At 38.7% G+C, this 14,056-nt stretch overlaps 1 protein-coding gene across 4 annotated transcripts in view; it reads left to right on the forward strand.

The window, feature by feature from the left end:
- The window catches only part of ATP8B4 (ATPase phospholipid transporting 8B4 (putative)), a 256,970-nt gene that overhangs the window by 79,336 nt on the left and 163,578 nt on the right, over positions 1-14,056 (forward strand). For all 4 annotated transcript variants that reach the window (XM_081226816.1, XM_081226817.1, XM_081226819.1 and 1 more), the window contains 3 exons: positions 1,056-1,169; positions 4,430-4,528; positions 7,058-7,119. In XM_081226816.1, the coding sequence (XP_081082942.1) occupies positions 1,056-1,169; positions 4,430-4,528; positions 7,058-7,119 (275 nt within the window). The remainder of the gene's footprint in view (positions 1-1,055; positions 1,170-4,429; positions 4,529-7,057; positions 7,120-14,056) is intronic.

The raw sequence follows: 14,056 nt of genomic DNA on the forward strand, positions 1-14,056 counted from the left end.
GTGATGAATTGGGAGATTGAGATTGACATATATATACTAATATGTATAAAATGGATAACTAATAAGAATCTGCTGTATAAAAAAATAAATAAAATTCTAAAATTAAAAAAAACCTCAATATGAATAAACAGTGAGATTAATTGACAAAATGCTAATGAATTTTTAAGGCATATTAGTACAATAATCCAGAATATGGAACATCAAAGTTTCTTTTGTACACGGATCAGTTGAAGCAGATCTGCAGTATGTGTTTAGTTCTGGACACCATGTTTTAAGAGAGATGCAGAGAGGTTGAGATGGATGCAGAAAACGCTGACCTGGAAAAGATGTCCATGAAAAGTCATGGAGAATGGCTGAGGGTTTTGGGAATGTCTAGATCATAGTGGAGAAGATTTAGGGGAGTCCTATGAGTCATCTTCAAGTATTTGAAGGTTGTCAACATGGAAAAGGCTTAGACTTGATTTAGGTGGCCCCAGGGATGGAATTTGGCATATGGCAAAATTTACAGGGAGGCAGATTTGAATCTCTCATAATAAAGACCTTTCTAGCAATTCCCATTCTGAAATGGAAATAGGCTGCCTGGCAAGGTGATCAGTTTCCTATCAGAAGACTTTCAAAGACAGACCTAGGGGCCCCTTGTCAGAGTTATCTACAGGGTCATGCTTTGGGAAGGTGAACCAGGTGATCCTTAAAGTTCCTTCTTACCTCACGAGACCCAGCATGAGCTCAGTGTCCGCGTACAGTAGGTTCTCAAGAAATAGCTGCCAAATGAATGAAGCATAAGAATAAAAAAAGTCAGGGGCAGACTTTTGCACTTGATAAATTTTTTAGTCATGGATGATTTTATGGAATGAAACAGTAATTGCACCTAGTATCAGGAGCATGTCATCTTGGGAAAAATGAAACCCTTGGCCCACACAGAGTTTGAAATTTCCTAGATAGTTGACTTATCTTTCTTGCTCTGGCATAACTCATGCTCAGTCTTGTAAGTTTAGAGCTATTTGATAATGAGCAATGCTTCGCCCCAACCTAATGTGATTCTGTTTCTTTTTCAGGATAATCGTATCCACACATGCAAGTACAACATTCTCACCTTCTTGCCCATTAATTTATTTGAACAGTTTCAAAGAGTGGCAAATGTGTATTTCCTTTTCCTTCTGATTTTACAGGTAATGTTTAGGTTGTATTTCATCATCTGTTTGTTTAAAATATTCATATAACTTGAAAAAATAAGTTATTTTACTTAGCTAAATAAGTGCTTAGAGAAATGCTTAGAGAAAATCAGCTTTATCAGATTTTTAATTATTTAGTTATTATTGCTGTTTCTCTTCACAACGGTGGGAGGGCTAGGAATGGGTAAAAACTAGTACATTCATCATTTTAAACACTGAGGTCATTTTAAAATGCTGCCTTGTACTTTATTTGAACCAAACCAGAGCCTAATAATTACTGTTCATAGCCTCCTTCCTTTTTTTTTTTTTTTTTTTTTTTTAGCTAATTGGGCCTCTCACTGTTGTGGCCTCTCCCATTGCAGAGCACAGGCTCCGGACGCGCAGGCTCAGCGGCCATGGCTCACGGGCCCAGCTGCTCTGCGGCATGTGGGATCCTCCCGCACCGGGGCACGAACCCGCGTCCCCTGCATCGGCAGGCGGACTCTCAACCACTGCGCCACCAGGGAAGCCCCCTTCCTTCCTTTCTTTATCTCCCTATCACATTCACAGTACGGGTATTGAGAGAGTTGAAGCAAAGAGTCTAGCTGAGTAGTACTTTGTGGAATTTAATTTGGCAAATTTCATTTGCATCTAAGAACAATGATGTATTTTACATATATATATAAAATAAATGATGTATGCTATATGTTATTTCACTGTGACTATTTTTGATAGTCTTGAGTGGTTAATTGGTAGTTAGAAACCTTTCTTTTTCTTCCCATTTGACTAAATTTTGAACCTAAATGAAATTTCAGCTTTTATTGATATTTTAGGAAGAAAGGGCATAAATCAAAGAATGTACATACATATAAACAGCTCATGTTAGCCAGTTATTTACCTAGTATTTACTTCAGAGTGATTTAATGAGATCAGACTGGTAGATTCAGAATGTACTGGGCTATGTGTTAATTATAGAAAATAAGAAGATGGACTAGATACATACAATCTGGATTATACCTTGAGTACTATTTTTTCTTTAATTGAATAAATATTCAATAGAATAACTGTGTTAAGAATCTTTTGGTTGTAAGTGGTAGACATCTAAATTCACTTAATGTATTTTATGTATGACAATTCATGGGCAAACTATTTTAACAGGATGTGACTCCTCTTTCGATTTCCTCCATGTTTATTTACAGGCCCTCTCTACTTGGTGATCCTTGAAAACTTTAGACTTTTATTCTCCTAGCTTCAACTCCCACGTAAAACAGAGGCAGAGGCAGAGGGGGAGAAGGGGAGAGAGGAAGAGGGAGGGGGAAGAGTAAAGAGGGAGAGGGAGAGAGAGAATGAGAATGAATCACTTTTTCTGTTGCTCCAGCAAGTCTTGGGATTAGTTGTAATTGGACCATGCTGTTACCTTCCTATCCTAAATCAATCACTGTGGCTCAGGAATTGCCTTGACCTAGATCACATGCCAAAGCCTAGGAGCCAGCTGGATGGAATCAGTCCACCAAAATTACATGTACAAAATTACAAGTAGAGGGGTGGGGTAGTTCTTTAAGAATTAGGGTAGAGTTGAGAAGAACTGGATGCTGAACAAGCAAAAAAAAAGCAGTGAAAGTATACCTTACAATTTTTTTTTTTTTGCGGTACGTGGGGCTCTCACTGTTGTGGCCTCTCCCGTTGCGGAGCACAGGCTCCGGATGCGCAGGCTCAGTGGCCATGGCTCACGGGGCCAGCCGCTCCGCGGTATGTGGGATCTTCCTGGACCGGGGCACGAACCCATGTCCCCTGCACCAGCAGGCGGACGGGCTCTCAACCACTGCGCCACCAGGGAAGCCCTACCTTACAATTTTTGAGGAGGCTTTCTTTTTCCCCCATGAATTTTGGTTTCTTCATAGAACCCTTTACACTGTTACAGAATTTTGAGCTCATTTCTCTAATGGGTTTCTTATTTATGACCAAAGGCTCTTGTTCAGATAGTTTTATATCTGGAAGGGATCTTTGGCATGGTTCAGTACAACCTCCTTTCTTTTATTGGTGAAGAAATGAGACCTGGAGAAGTTAAGTGAGGTGTAAAGGTTTTACCATGAGTTAATGATAGAACTCAGACTAGAATCCAGCTTTTTCTGCCACCCAGCCTAATATTTTTGTTGGTACTTCAGAGGCTTTTGAGGTTTGTTTTTAAAAAAATTTTTTTTGGAAGTTATTACATAAAATTACATAAAACAGCACTACAATAAATTTATTGTAGTGCTGTTTCGATGGGGCCTGATTGCCACACTCTGACCATCTCCACCCATCCTTCCCCGCCTGATGGCCCTGACGTAGCTCCATAATGAACCCCACTTGAAAACTACCTTTGTAAGGGAGTCATGTCAACTGTCACTATGTCTCTCTCAGATGGGTGGCTTTACAGGTACAGGTCCAAGCTTTGGAGTTAAATAGACCTAGGCTCGAGTTTTAGCAGTGTATGTTCTTGGCTTAGTTGTTTGACATCTCAGATACTTTTTTTTTATAAAATGGGAATATGATACCCAGGGCCGTGGCATTTCCTGACTCCAGACTGCCATTCACAGTGTATTCTATGCTGTGCACACCTTTGGTACAGAATCTAACTCAAAAAACTTCTCTGAGGATCGAATGGCATAATATCTAAAAGTACTTGGCACAGTGTCTGGTGCAAGGTAGGTGCTCAAAGATTCTCTCTTGGGTTTCCCTGGTGGCGCAGTGGTTGAGAGTCCGCCTGGTTCGTGCCCTGGTCCGGGAAGATCCCACATGCCGCGGAGCGGTTGGGCCCATGAGCCATGGCCGCTGAGCCTGCGCGTCCAGAGCCTGTGCTCCGCAACGGGAGAGGCCACAACAGTGAGAGGCCCGCGTACCGCAAAAAAAAAAAAAAAAAAAAAAAAAGATTCTCTCTTTGGAAATTGGTAAAACTGTGAAAAGTTGAAATGAGAAGCTGAGAAAAGATAGGTGACATTTATCATCCTAGAGAAAGATCATCATTTGTGAAAGATTTCAAGAAGCTTACTTCTCAACTTGTTATAAAGATTTAATTTTTGTCAGGCAGTCTGAAAATTGTTTCAATGATACTTCTGTTCTATGTGTCTTATACCTGAGTGCAAACACTTAAATTATTGAAAAGCTGTTCCATATTTGTACAAATATCTGAATATCATTTCATTAATTTCTGTCAAGTCATAAAATTGAGTGACAAAAATGGAAAGCTATCTTTATGAAATTTAAAAGCCCTAAACTACTTGAAATATTTGTTTCAGCTGATTCCAGAAATTTCCTCCTTGACCTGGTTTACCACCATTGTACCTTTGGTCCTGGTGGTAACTATGACAGCTGTCAAAGATGCCACAGATGATTATGTAAGTATTTGCTTTTGAGCATTCCTAAGGTCTCAGTTTGAATTGTGACCTCTCAGAAGTAGAAGATAGAGATCCATTTGAAATTTTTGAATGAAGCTCTTTTGGTAAGTACCATAAGAAACTGTATGGTTACTTATTTGATGATTAAAATAGATGTCATAGAGCCAGAGCCTGTTTATGATAATAGCAAGGGGGCTTCAATAACTAGACTCACACCCTCATTTTATACTTGAGGAAACTAAAGCCTGTAAGGAACTAAGGATTTTCTAATAAACATACAGCCAGTTAGTGGTAAGACCAGAATTGGATCACAAACCTGCATCCACCTAGTGAAGTATTATCCTATATCTCTAGTCTTTGTCTAAGTTTTGGGAGTTGGTAGATATTAGGTATTCTTACATCCTCTGCTCATTATACCAGAAATTACAATATCAAATAACTTCAAAAGTCGGGTAACTAATGTAAATAATTAAGGTATAAGACAGCAGAGAGTTTTGAAGTCTCCATAATCCAAAGGTCATTCAAATTCACAGATTTAAAACAAAGCCTTGGGCAAACCAAATAGTCTAAATCCAGACAAGTTCTATTCTCTCCTACGTGATTGCATGCACCCTAGCCTCAGTAGCTTTCTATTTGCCAGTGACTGACAGATGTATATCTCCTCTGAACTCATACATGGGATTACTGTTTCTAGCCCTTCCAGTATCCATCTGTGCCAATGCCAAGACCCCTTGGCAAAGCCTGAGCATCCTGAGGCCCAGAGAGTGGGCCCCTCAGCTTTTAGGTGGTAAACTGCTTGGTCCTTTTCTGTGATGCCAGCTAGTCAATTTAGGGGACTATTTTCAGGTTAGATACAGACGTGACTAAATACTAAGTCTCTTTTTGTGTCTTCTGCAGTTAGTGCTTGAATATGCTTTTACTTTTGTGATAGTATGTGCCAGTTAGTCTGGGTCCTGGCAGGAAAGAGATGTCACATTGGAATGGGGGTAGATTGGAGAAAGATTAATAATGAAGGGACTACTTAAAGGGTTGTGAGTGAGAAAAAGCACATAGGGTAGCAAAAACATAGGTGGCAATACTACTTCTAGACCTGAAGGAGCAAAAGGAGGAAGCAATTGCTGGACCTGGAGCTGTAGCTGAGGGCTACCTGTAGAGGAAGTGGCCACTGCTGACTCAGCTCAAAAGAAGTCAGGAATACATGCCCCACTTTCCTCTCCTCTGGCCCCATGAGTTTCTGTCAGTACCACCTATTGGCCAAGCCCGATGAATAGCCGAAGGGCAAGGATTAAATAGGTCAGCTTCCCCTGGCACAGAGCAGAGTGTAGGAGGACAGGGTGTAGGTATGGAGGAGCAGAGACTATACACCCCTGTCAAATTATATACTCTGTCAAAATGATGTTCCCCGTCTATGGCAGTGTTGGTGGAAGGAAGTTTGCATGCCAATGATGGACTAGCTTAACTTACTCCTCTACCGGCAATATAAACTCTTTTCATGTTAACCAATGCTAAGTATCTTTATTTCCCTAGTAATATTCATTGACTTATACCTGGCAATCAGTGTAATTGTAGGCACTGAGCATAGTCTAATAGAAAGATTGGGATGAATTTGGGAGGGACATTGAAAAAGGGAAGGGCTAATGAAAGCAATCTATATATTGTGATATTGATACAATATTATGAGTTTTTCTTAAAGGAAAAAGTAATAATCCTGATGATTATAATATATAAAATCAAAATTTCTTATCTCTTGTTCATCTGTGCATTTAGGCTAATTGATTGAAATAACATCTTATCTCTACTTCAGCCTATTACTATCTGGTCTTGGCAGCTCATGTAGAAAGCCTTATCTGAATGGTTGCTAATTTATGAGTTTAGTAGAAGGCTCATAATATGTGGATTCTTCTAAGTAATATAGGATATTTTCATTACTGGAATACAAAATAAGAAATAAGATCACTTGGGCATAAAAACATAAATCCACACCAAATGTGGTTCAGTATTGTATTCTGATTTTTGTTTTAAATGCTCAGTATTTCATAAGATCACTGTTAACAATTAGAATTTCTGGAGAACAAGAATACATGTTGTTACAAGTAATTGCTTGACTTCAAAGAAATCCATAAAACAGAATGAATGATGTTCCAGTAAAGTATTGAGCACATATGTGAGAGAAATGGAAGCCCCATTCCTTGTTGAAGACATCAAAATTAATGTATGGTTTTCTCTGGAACTGTGTGGCAGAGTAAAGGGCACACTGTCTTCTTCAAAGCAACTATAAATGTGTAGGAATTGGAAGAGCATGTGGCTAGACTTGTTGCATTGGTGACACCTAGAATGAAGTTTAGTGGGAAGGGTCTTGATTCAGATTTAGAACACGTGGAGCTGGGTCCAAGGTAAGCATAAATCATGCTCATTTTAGACTGGTGGTGATATTGTCCAAGCAGATGAACTCAAAGTATTTTCAGTGTCACTATTTGTGCTGACAAAGTATGATTTAATATGTTTTTTCACAAACACTTTGATTTTCAGTTTCGCCACAAGAGTGATAATCAAGTGAATAATCGGCAATCTGAAGTGCTCATTGACAGCAAGTAAGAAATATATTCTTTATGCTATTTTTAAGATATCTGGTCACAAAACAGGTCTTGACAATTGGTGGCTTTCTCATTTAATTGAATATATGTTTCTTTCCCCCTTTAACTTTTTAAAAAAATTTATTTATTTGCTTTTATTTTTGGCTGTGTTGGGTCTTTGTTGCTGTGCGCGGGCTTTCTCTCGTTGCAGTGAGCAGGGGCTACTCTTCGTTATGGTGCACAGGCGTCTCATTGTCATGACTTCTCTTGTTGCAGAACAGGGGCTCTAGGTGCTTGGGCTTCAGTAGTTGTGGCTCGCAGGCTGTAGAGCACAGGCTCAGTAGTTGTGGCGCATGGCTTAGTTGCTCCGTGGCATGTGGGATCTTCCCGGGCCAGAGATCAAACCCGTGTCCCCTGCATTGGCAGGCAGATTCTTATCCACTGCACCACCACGGAAGCCCTCCCCCTTTAACTTATTAAAAATTACAGTTGTAAGTCCTTTGTATCTTCATGGCTCTTTTTTAAGTTCAGCAAATGCTTGTGCTACCCACTCAACTTTTACTTCAAATTCCTTTGGAGTTTCCTTTGTGGAACACAGACATATTATTGTTACTTTTCATTTCTAGATCTAATACTATTTAGAACTGGCACACATGTGATGTTTGTAGCAGATGTTTAATGTATTTGAATTATTTGCTTTGGTAATTTCTGGGAATATTGCTAGAGAGACTTCAATACATATCAAGTGATAGTGATAAGCATTTTTAATTAACTTGACAGTTTAGAATGAATTATCCACCATAACACAGATTTTGAATTGCTGTTAAATTCATCCATCTATAAAGAAGTATAAACGGGAATGGTTCTTGAATCTGAAATGGTTTAAAATGTGTATTTATAAACGAACAACAGCAAAAACACCTCCAGAAAACTTAGCAAAAAGGGAAATTTCAAACCTTCATTCCATGTTTCTTAGTCTCTTTCTTTGTCCCTTTTTTTTTAACATGTGACAAAGTAAATTTTTAACATTGTACTTTAATCTGGCAGTCAATCACATCTGCTGATGATTTTGAAGCATTTGGATACTGTGAAGAATGTAATTTTTAAAGGGAATATCATAAAACATATTAATCACATGAGATGGAAAATTCCAAGAAATGGATATCAAGAGGGGCTAGGTAGTCTAGACAATAACTGGTAGGATTAAAGTAATTAATCTCCTTCTGCAACCAAAACCATTGACTGATTATTAATAATGTAATGAATACATATAGTTTTCCTTTATTGGATTATTTTAGAAAATGGCATTAAATGCACAGTGAAAAAAATAATCTTATTCTAAAACCACAGTTGTAGAAACACAGCCTCTGAAAGTGTGATCTTGATGTGACATGGATAGGCCATAAAGATGCCTGGAACCATGTGGTTCATTTCCAATGTCAGCAGGTTTTGAATTGTTGCCACTACAGCATGGTGTTTAAAAGTATGGGTTTTGCACTCAGGGAGACTTGAATTTAGTCCTGACCCTGAATAATTCTATGGTCTTGAGCAAATTCTTAAGAGGTGGTGACTCTTTGTAAGCTAATGTAGTGTGTGACTTTGAGCTGGACTGTTGCCTATCCTGATTTTCTCAAGCCTTGCAGTTCTGACTGGGAATTACATCTGACAATATGATCTAATTCCGCAAGGAACATTTGATAATCAGTCTCATTACTTTGAAGTATCATCTCTCATGAAGTATTTTAAAAATATGTACAATTATATAATGAATTTGAACTAATAGCCTGAGCATATCTTTTAATGTCTCTCAAATTACCAGTTAAATTTTGTGACAGTATTTGGGCAGTGATAGATATTGGCACCTCTACCTGGAGGCCATGGGAGTATCCAGTAACTTAGATATTCAGAAACTTGATGATTGTATGTGTCCCACACATGCTCGCTATCATTGTCATTATAAGTAGCATTGGTCTTACTTTCTTGTGGTTTCATTTAGCATCTTCTCTATTCCTTATGAGGTAACATCTCTTTGTAATTTGATATGGGGTGATGTTTTGAAAAGTATTGTTGCTGATCCTGTGATGTTGAAGGTAGAAGCACATCATTGAGAATGGAGTATTCTTTGGGATTCGGTTAAAAATCACACAAAATTTTCCATTTGTAAGATTACCTTCTACTGTGAGCTCCTTTAGGGCATCTCTCTTGATCATGTCTCTGTCCCTTGAGCCTAGCACAGTGTCTATGGAATTTTCAAACTGAGCAGTAACTACCAGAGGAGCTTGATCTGTAAAATTTTCCTGAGTCCCATTACTAGCCAATTCCAGTGGCTGGGGTTGTGGTCTTTGCAGAATGTTCTCAGGCTATGGAGACTGGCTTTTCATTTCTTGGAATTTGAGAAGTTGGAGAAATCAAATGGGCTTAGATTTGAGATAGCCCAGGGAGCTCTGAGTCCTCTTTTGGAGCTGGTGGTCATAGAGGATGCTCTCAGCGCTCTGCACAGACCACTACTGTCTTGCTGTGCTCACCCTCAGCTCCTGTCTGCATTATTTGCTACTTCAGAGCACTGTCCTTGGGCTACTGGAGCCAATGACCAATTGGTGCAGGAGTAAGAAAGAGCAGCACCCCTGCCTCAAGTTGGACAAGCTCTGAGGTGCAATTAGCACCCCAAGTGCCTGTTGAAATCAGGGTGAGGATGGGACTTTGCCTGCAGTCATACCCTTGCGTGGCTTCTTCTCCTTCCATGTGTTGCTTCTCATCTTCCTTACCAGTTTCTCCCAGAAGTGATTTCCTAAAGAACCCTTTACATATGAATCCTCATCTCAGGATCTGCTTTTAGGGAAGTTGATCTAAGACAGTAGTTAATGCATACTTAATCCCATGGCAATGTTAATGGAAAATGTTAGGAAAGTGCTTTGGGGTCTATGCTAGACACCAATGGGTCATGATGCACAGATAAAGTAAAAAGCCTGGAGGGGATCAGAGGCATCCAGATGTTGCTGGATGTGGGTATCACACTGGGGTGGGCACTGCTAAGTACTGTGGTTTCCCTGTGTTCTCTGGCAGAGGGCTTCTGGACTTGAGGTTCATGCTAGGGCAGGAAACTTCACTGGCTTGTCCTGGAGGGAGGGGAGGCATGGTCCTCTTCGGGGAGGATATTCCTGAGGGAAAGGGGGTACGATGAAAGCACCAGTCAGGAAACCTGGTCTATGTAAGTGATCGATGTGCTACTCTAGGCAATTAGTTGTCATTCTGGCCTTCAGGTGTCCCTTCTCCTGTGCTCAGAAGCAAGGAACATGGCATTTACATTCAGGTTCAACTCATGTTTATTCAGCAACTACCATGTGTGGGCTCCAGTGCTTCCACATTTAACTCTCATAAAACCCCAGGGTGTGGGTGATAGTGCCTCTTTTTAGAGATGGAGAGATTAAGGCCTAGAAAAGGAATGACTTTTCCAGAGTTCCATGGCAAGTAAGAACCTAGATTAGACTTTTACCTACTCGTGTTGTGATGTGTAAATGTAGACTTTGTGGTCTGACCACTTCTTCTTTATTTATTTTGCATTTGAAGGGCTTTGCACACAATATAGAAATATAAACATAATATATATATATATATAATCTAAATGTAATATATATGTGAATAAATATATATGTCCTCATTTTTAGTGCCTGGAGCATTATTCATCTATGTTCTTAGCATTGTGCAAGCGAATGAACAATGTAAACTTAAGCCACACAATAATTAGAGAGACAAAACTCTCCCTTTATAACATTCCTTTTCAAGGTTTTGTTACTTATATTCCTTTCCAGTCAGGACCAATCTTCTGTATCCACAGTCTGTTAAATATGTGAAAGTGCTTAAGAAATAGGTGTTGAATTAGCCTTTGATAAAATCTTTTGGTGACTTAAGTTTTAAAACTAAGTAGAAGCGAACAATTCCAATTTCTAGAAATTACTGTGCCTGCTGTATAGGAAGTTCACATTCTCCCCCAGGCTACGAGTGCCGTCTGCTGACTGAACCTGTGGAAAATGTACCAGGAGATACTTAGTGTTTCTCTTGAGGGTTTCTCAGGTTATGCTAACATCCCGGGCCACTGGCCACCATGAGAGCACCTGGGCAGGTGAGGGGCAGTGAGAGGGAGTCTGAAACTTTCCGCAGAGGTCATCCCATACGACACTCCACAACCTGGGCTGCCCATTGTATCTGTACCCCAGCCATGCCCAGAGCAAGTAAATGAGGGGCTTGCAGGGGAGGCTCTGGTGTTTTATAAAGTTTCCAAGATGATTCTACTATGCAGGCACAATCGAGAACCTCTAGTCAAGGCCATCTCTTTACCTACGCTTTTATCTCTATGCCTGTATCTCTCAAATTTTAAAAGACATCCAAGGGAAGGTATTCCATTAATTTTTTAAAATGATAAGCATAGTTTTTCACATAAATCCTCACAAAGGAATAATTCTGTAATGCTGATTTACACTTTTTTTTGTAGTAAGGCTCACATTTTTAGTCAAACACATGGCCAATCAATAATTATTTTTGCCATATTTTTCTTTCCTTCAGAAATCCAGATTTTAATTTTTCTCATTTTCATCTTTTATTTCTTTCCCCATTACATGTGTTGTCCTCAACTCTGAATCATTTTCTGACTTTCATGTATTTATGCAACTTCCAATTTTTGTTCTGTTCCATCAGCATTTCTAGTCATATGGATTTGGGACAAGGGAAGGAGTGTGGAGGTCTTCTGCTACCCAGCTAGGTAGCTGTTTAGTCTCATGTGGCACTTGAGCACTTGAAATGAGGCTGGTCCAAATTCAGATGTGTTATTAAGTATATAGTATATGCCAGATTTTGATGGTATAGTACCAAAAAGAGTATGTAAGATATGTCATTAATAATTTGTTTTATATTGATTCCAGTTTGAAATTATAGTATTTTATATACATTGGGTTAAATAAAACATATTATTAAAATTAAATTTACCTTTTGAAAAACTTGTTTAAATGTGGTACCATAAAATTTATTTATTTACTTATTGGAGTATAATTGCTTTACAATGGTGTGTTAGTTTCTACTGTATAACAAAGTGAATCAGCTATATGTATACATATATCCCCATATATCCTCCTTCTTGTGTCTCCCTCCCACCCTCCCTATCCCACCCCTCTACGTGGTCACAAAACACCGAGCTGATCTCCCTGTGCTATGCAGCTGCTTTCCACTAGCTATCTATTTTACATTTGAGATTACCTTTGTGGTTTATATTTGTGACTGGCCTTCTATTTCTATTGGATGGCACTGCTCTTAGTTACAGGTGAGAGAATGAGTCGAGAAGAAAATGAGCTCTATGCTATAAACCTAGCCTCTGGATTCTCAGCTCAGGATTATCTGTTTGATCTTGCTGGCTGTCGGCATAGTGGCTTGTGTCACTATGAACAAATAAAGTCAGCGTTACTTTTTCTTAGTATTTTTTACTTCCCTAACATCTTCTGAACTTACACTTGTGCATTAGAACAATCTGAGCTCAGATGCTCTGGTGCAATCGTCCCTCTTTCATGCGGGATGTTTTTCCGCCTTCTCTAGATTTCAAACTGCTCTTGCCCATCAGCTTTTTGTGTAACAAATTCCACTTTATACTTTCATGAGCTTTGGTATGCTTGGCTTAAATCTCCCAGACTCTTTCACAGAACTCTTCCCATCAATCTTCTTCAATCATTTCTCATTTGGAAACTGTGAGTATTTATAGGGAGAGACAAGGGCTTTCTTTACTGCAGAGTATTGTCTGTACTCTTCAAGTCTGGTATTCCTAGATGCTGCATAATTATGCAAACAAATATATTATTTCAGTAGATGCAAATTTTCTGTTTGTTTAATCAACTTTTCTGGTTTAAGTGATAACTCCCACTGGATATTAGGATAGAAAATTTCGTTTCATTTATTTCTTTAGTATGTAGGGTTTTTTTCCATTATAAAAGTAGCATATGTTCATTAAGAGAAATTTGGAAAATAGGAAAAAGTAGAAGGAAGAAAATAACATTCATGCTTCCACTATCCAAAAGTAATTATTACTATTTTCTTATATTTCCTTTCTGTCTTTTTTTTCTATGCCAAGATTTCTCATAATTATGTGTATATATTTTTATCCTTCTCTTTTTACTTTTTGTTTTTTGGCTGCACCATGCAGCTCGTGGGATCTTAGTTCCCTGAGCAGGGGTCAAACCCCGGGCCCTCAGCAGTGAAAGCACCAAGTCTTAACCACTGGACCACCAGGGAATTCCCTCCTTCCGTTTTAACTTCACATCATATCATTACCGTTTTCCAAATCTTTTTCTATTGTCTTTATATACCTAATTTTTAAGGGCTGCATTTTTAAGGGCTGCATTCCTTTGAGTTCATGTCTTATAATTCACATAACCATTTCCCTATTGCTTGATATTTAGTCTGTTTTTAATTTTAAAGTATAGTTTCTTCATCTTTCTAAATTGATAGTTACCCTTTTCCATAAGACTGGGTTTTTGTGATATATTTACAAAATCCACTGAGAATGATTACATTGAACCTGTTATTTCCTATATTAAGTAATTGGAACTTGAAGCATTATTACTCAGTCTACTGATAGCAACTTTTATCGGAAGGTTTAAGAGTGAGCAGGAACAGGTTGGGCGTATTGACTAAAGCATGGGAGGTTTCACTTCCGTCACACATGGGAGTTTCCAGAAACAAGGGTTTCATGTCAGACCACCAACCAGCAAGTTTCAAGTTTATCTTTTCTTAATCATAGCCAATATGAAAAAAAACCCCAAATGTTCTGCTTTAAAAAATGTATTAGTGACACATGTAAAGCCCCAAACATCAATAATGTGAAACAGTTTGAATATAAGTTTTATACTGCAATTACTAGCTATATTGCACTCATCTGTAAAGTATCTGCATCAGTTTTGGTTTGCAGAATTCCCTG

This window comes from Mesoplodon bidens (assembly GCF_964165515.1).
Source record: "Mesoplodon bidens genome assembly, chromosome: 3".
NCBI classification, from domain to species: Eukaryota; Metazoa; Chordata; class Mammalia; order Artiodactyla; family Ziphiidae; genus Mesoplodon; species Mesoplodon bidens.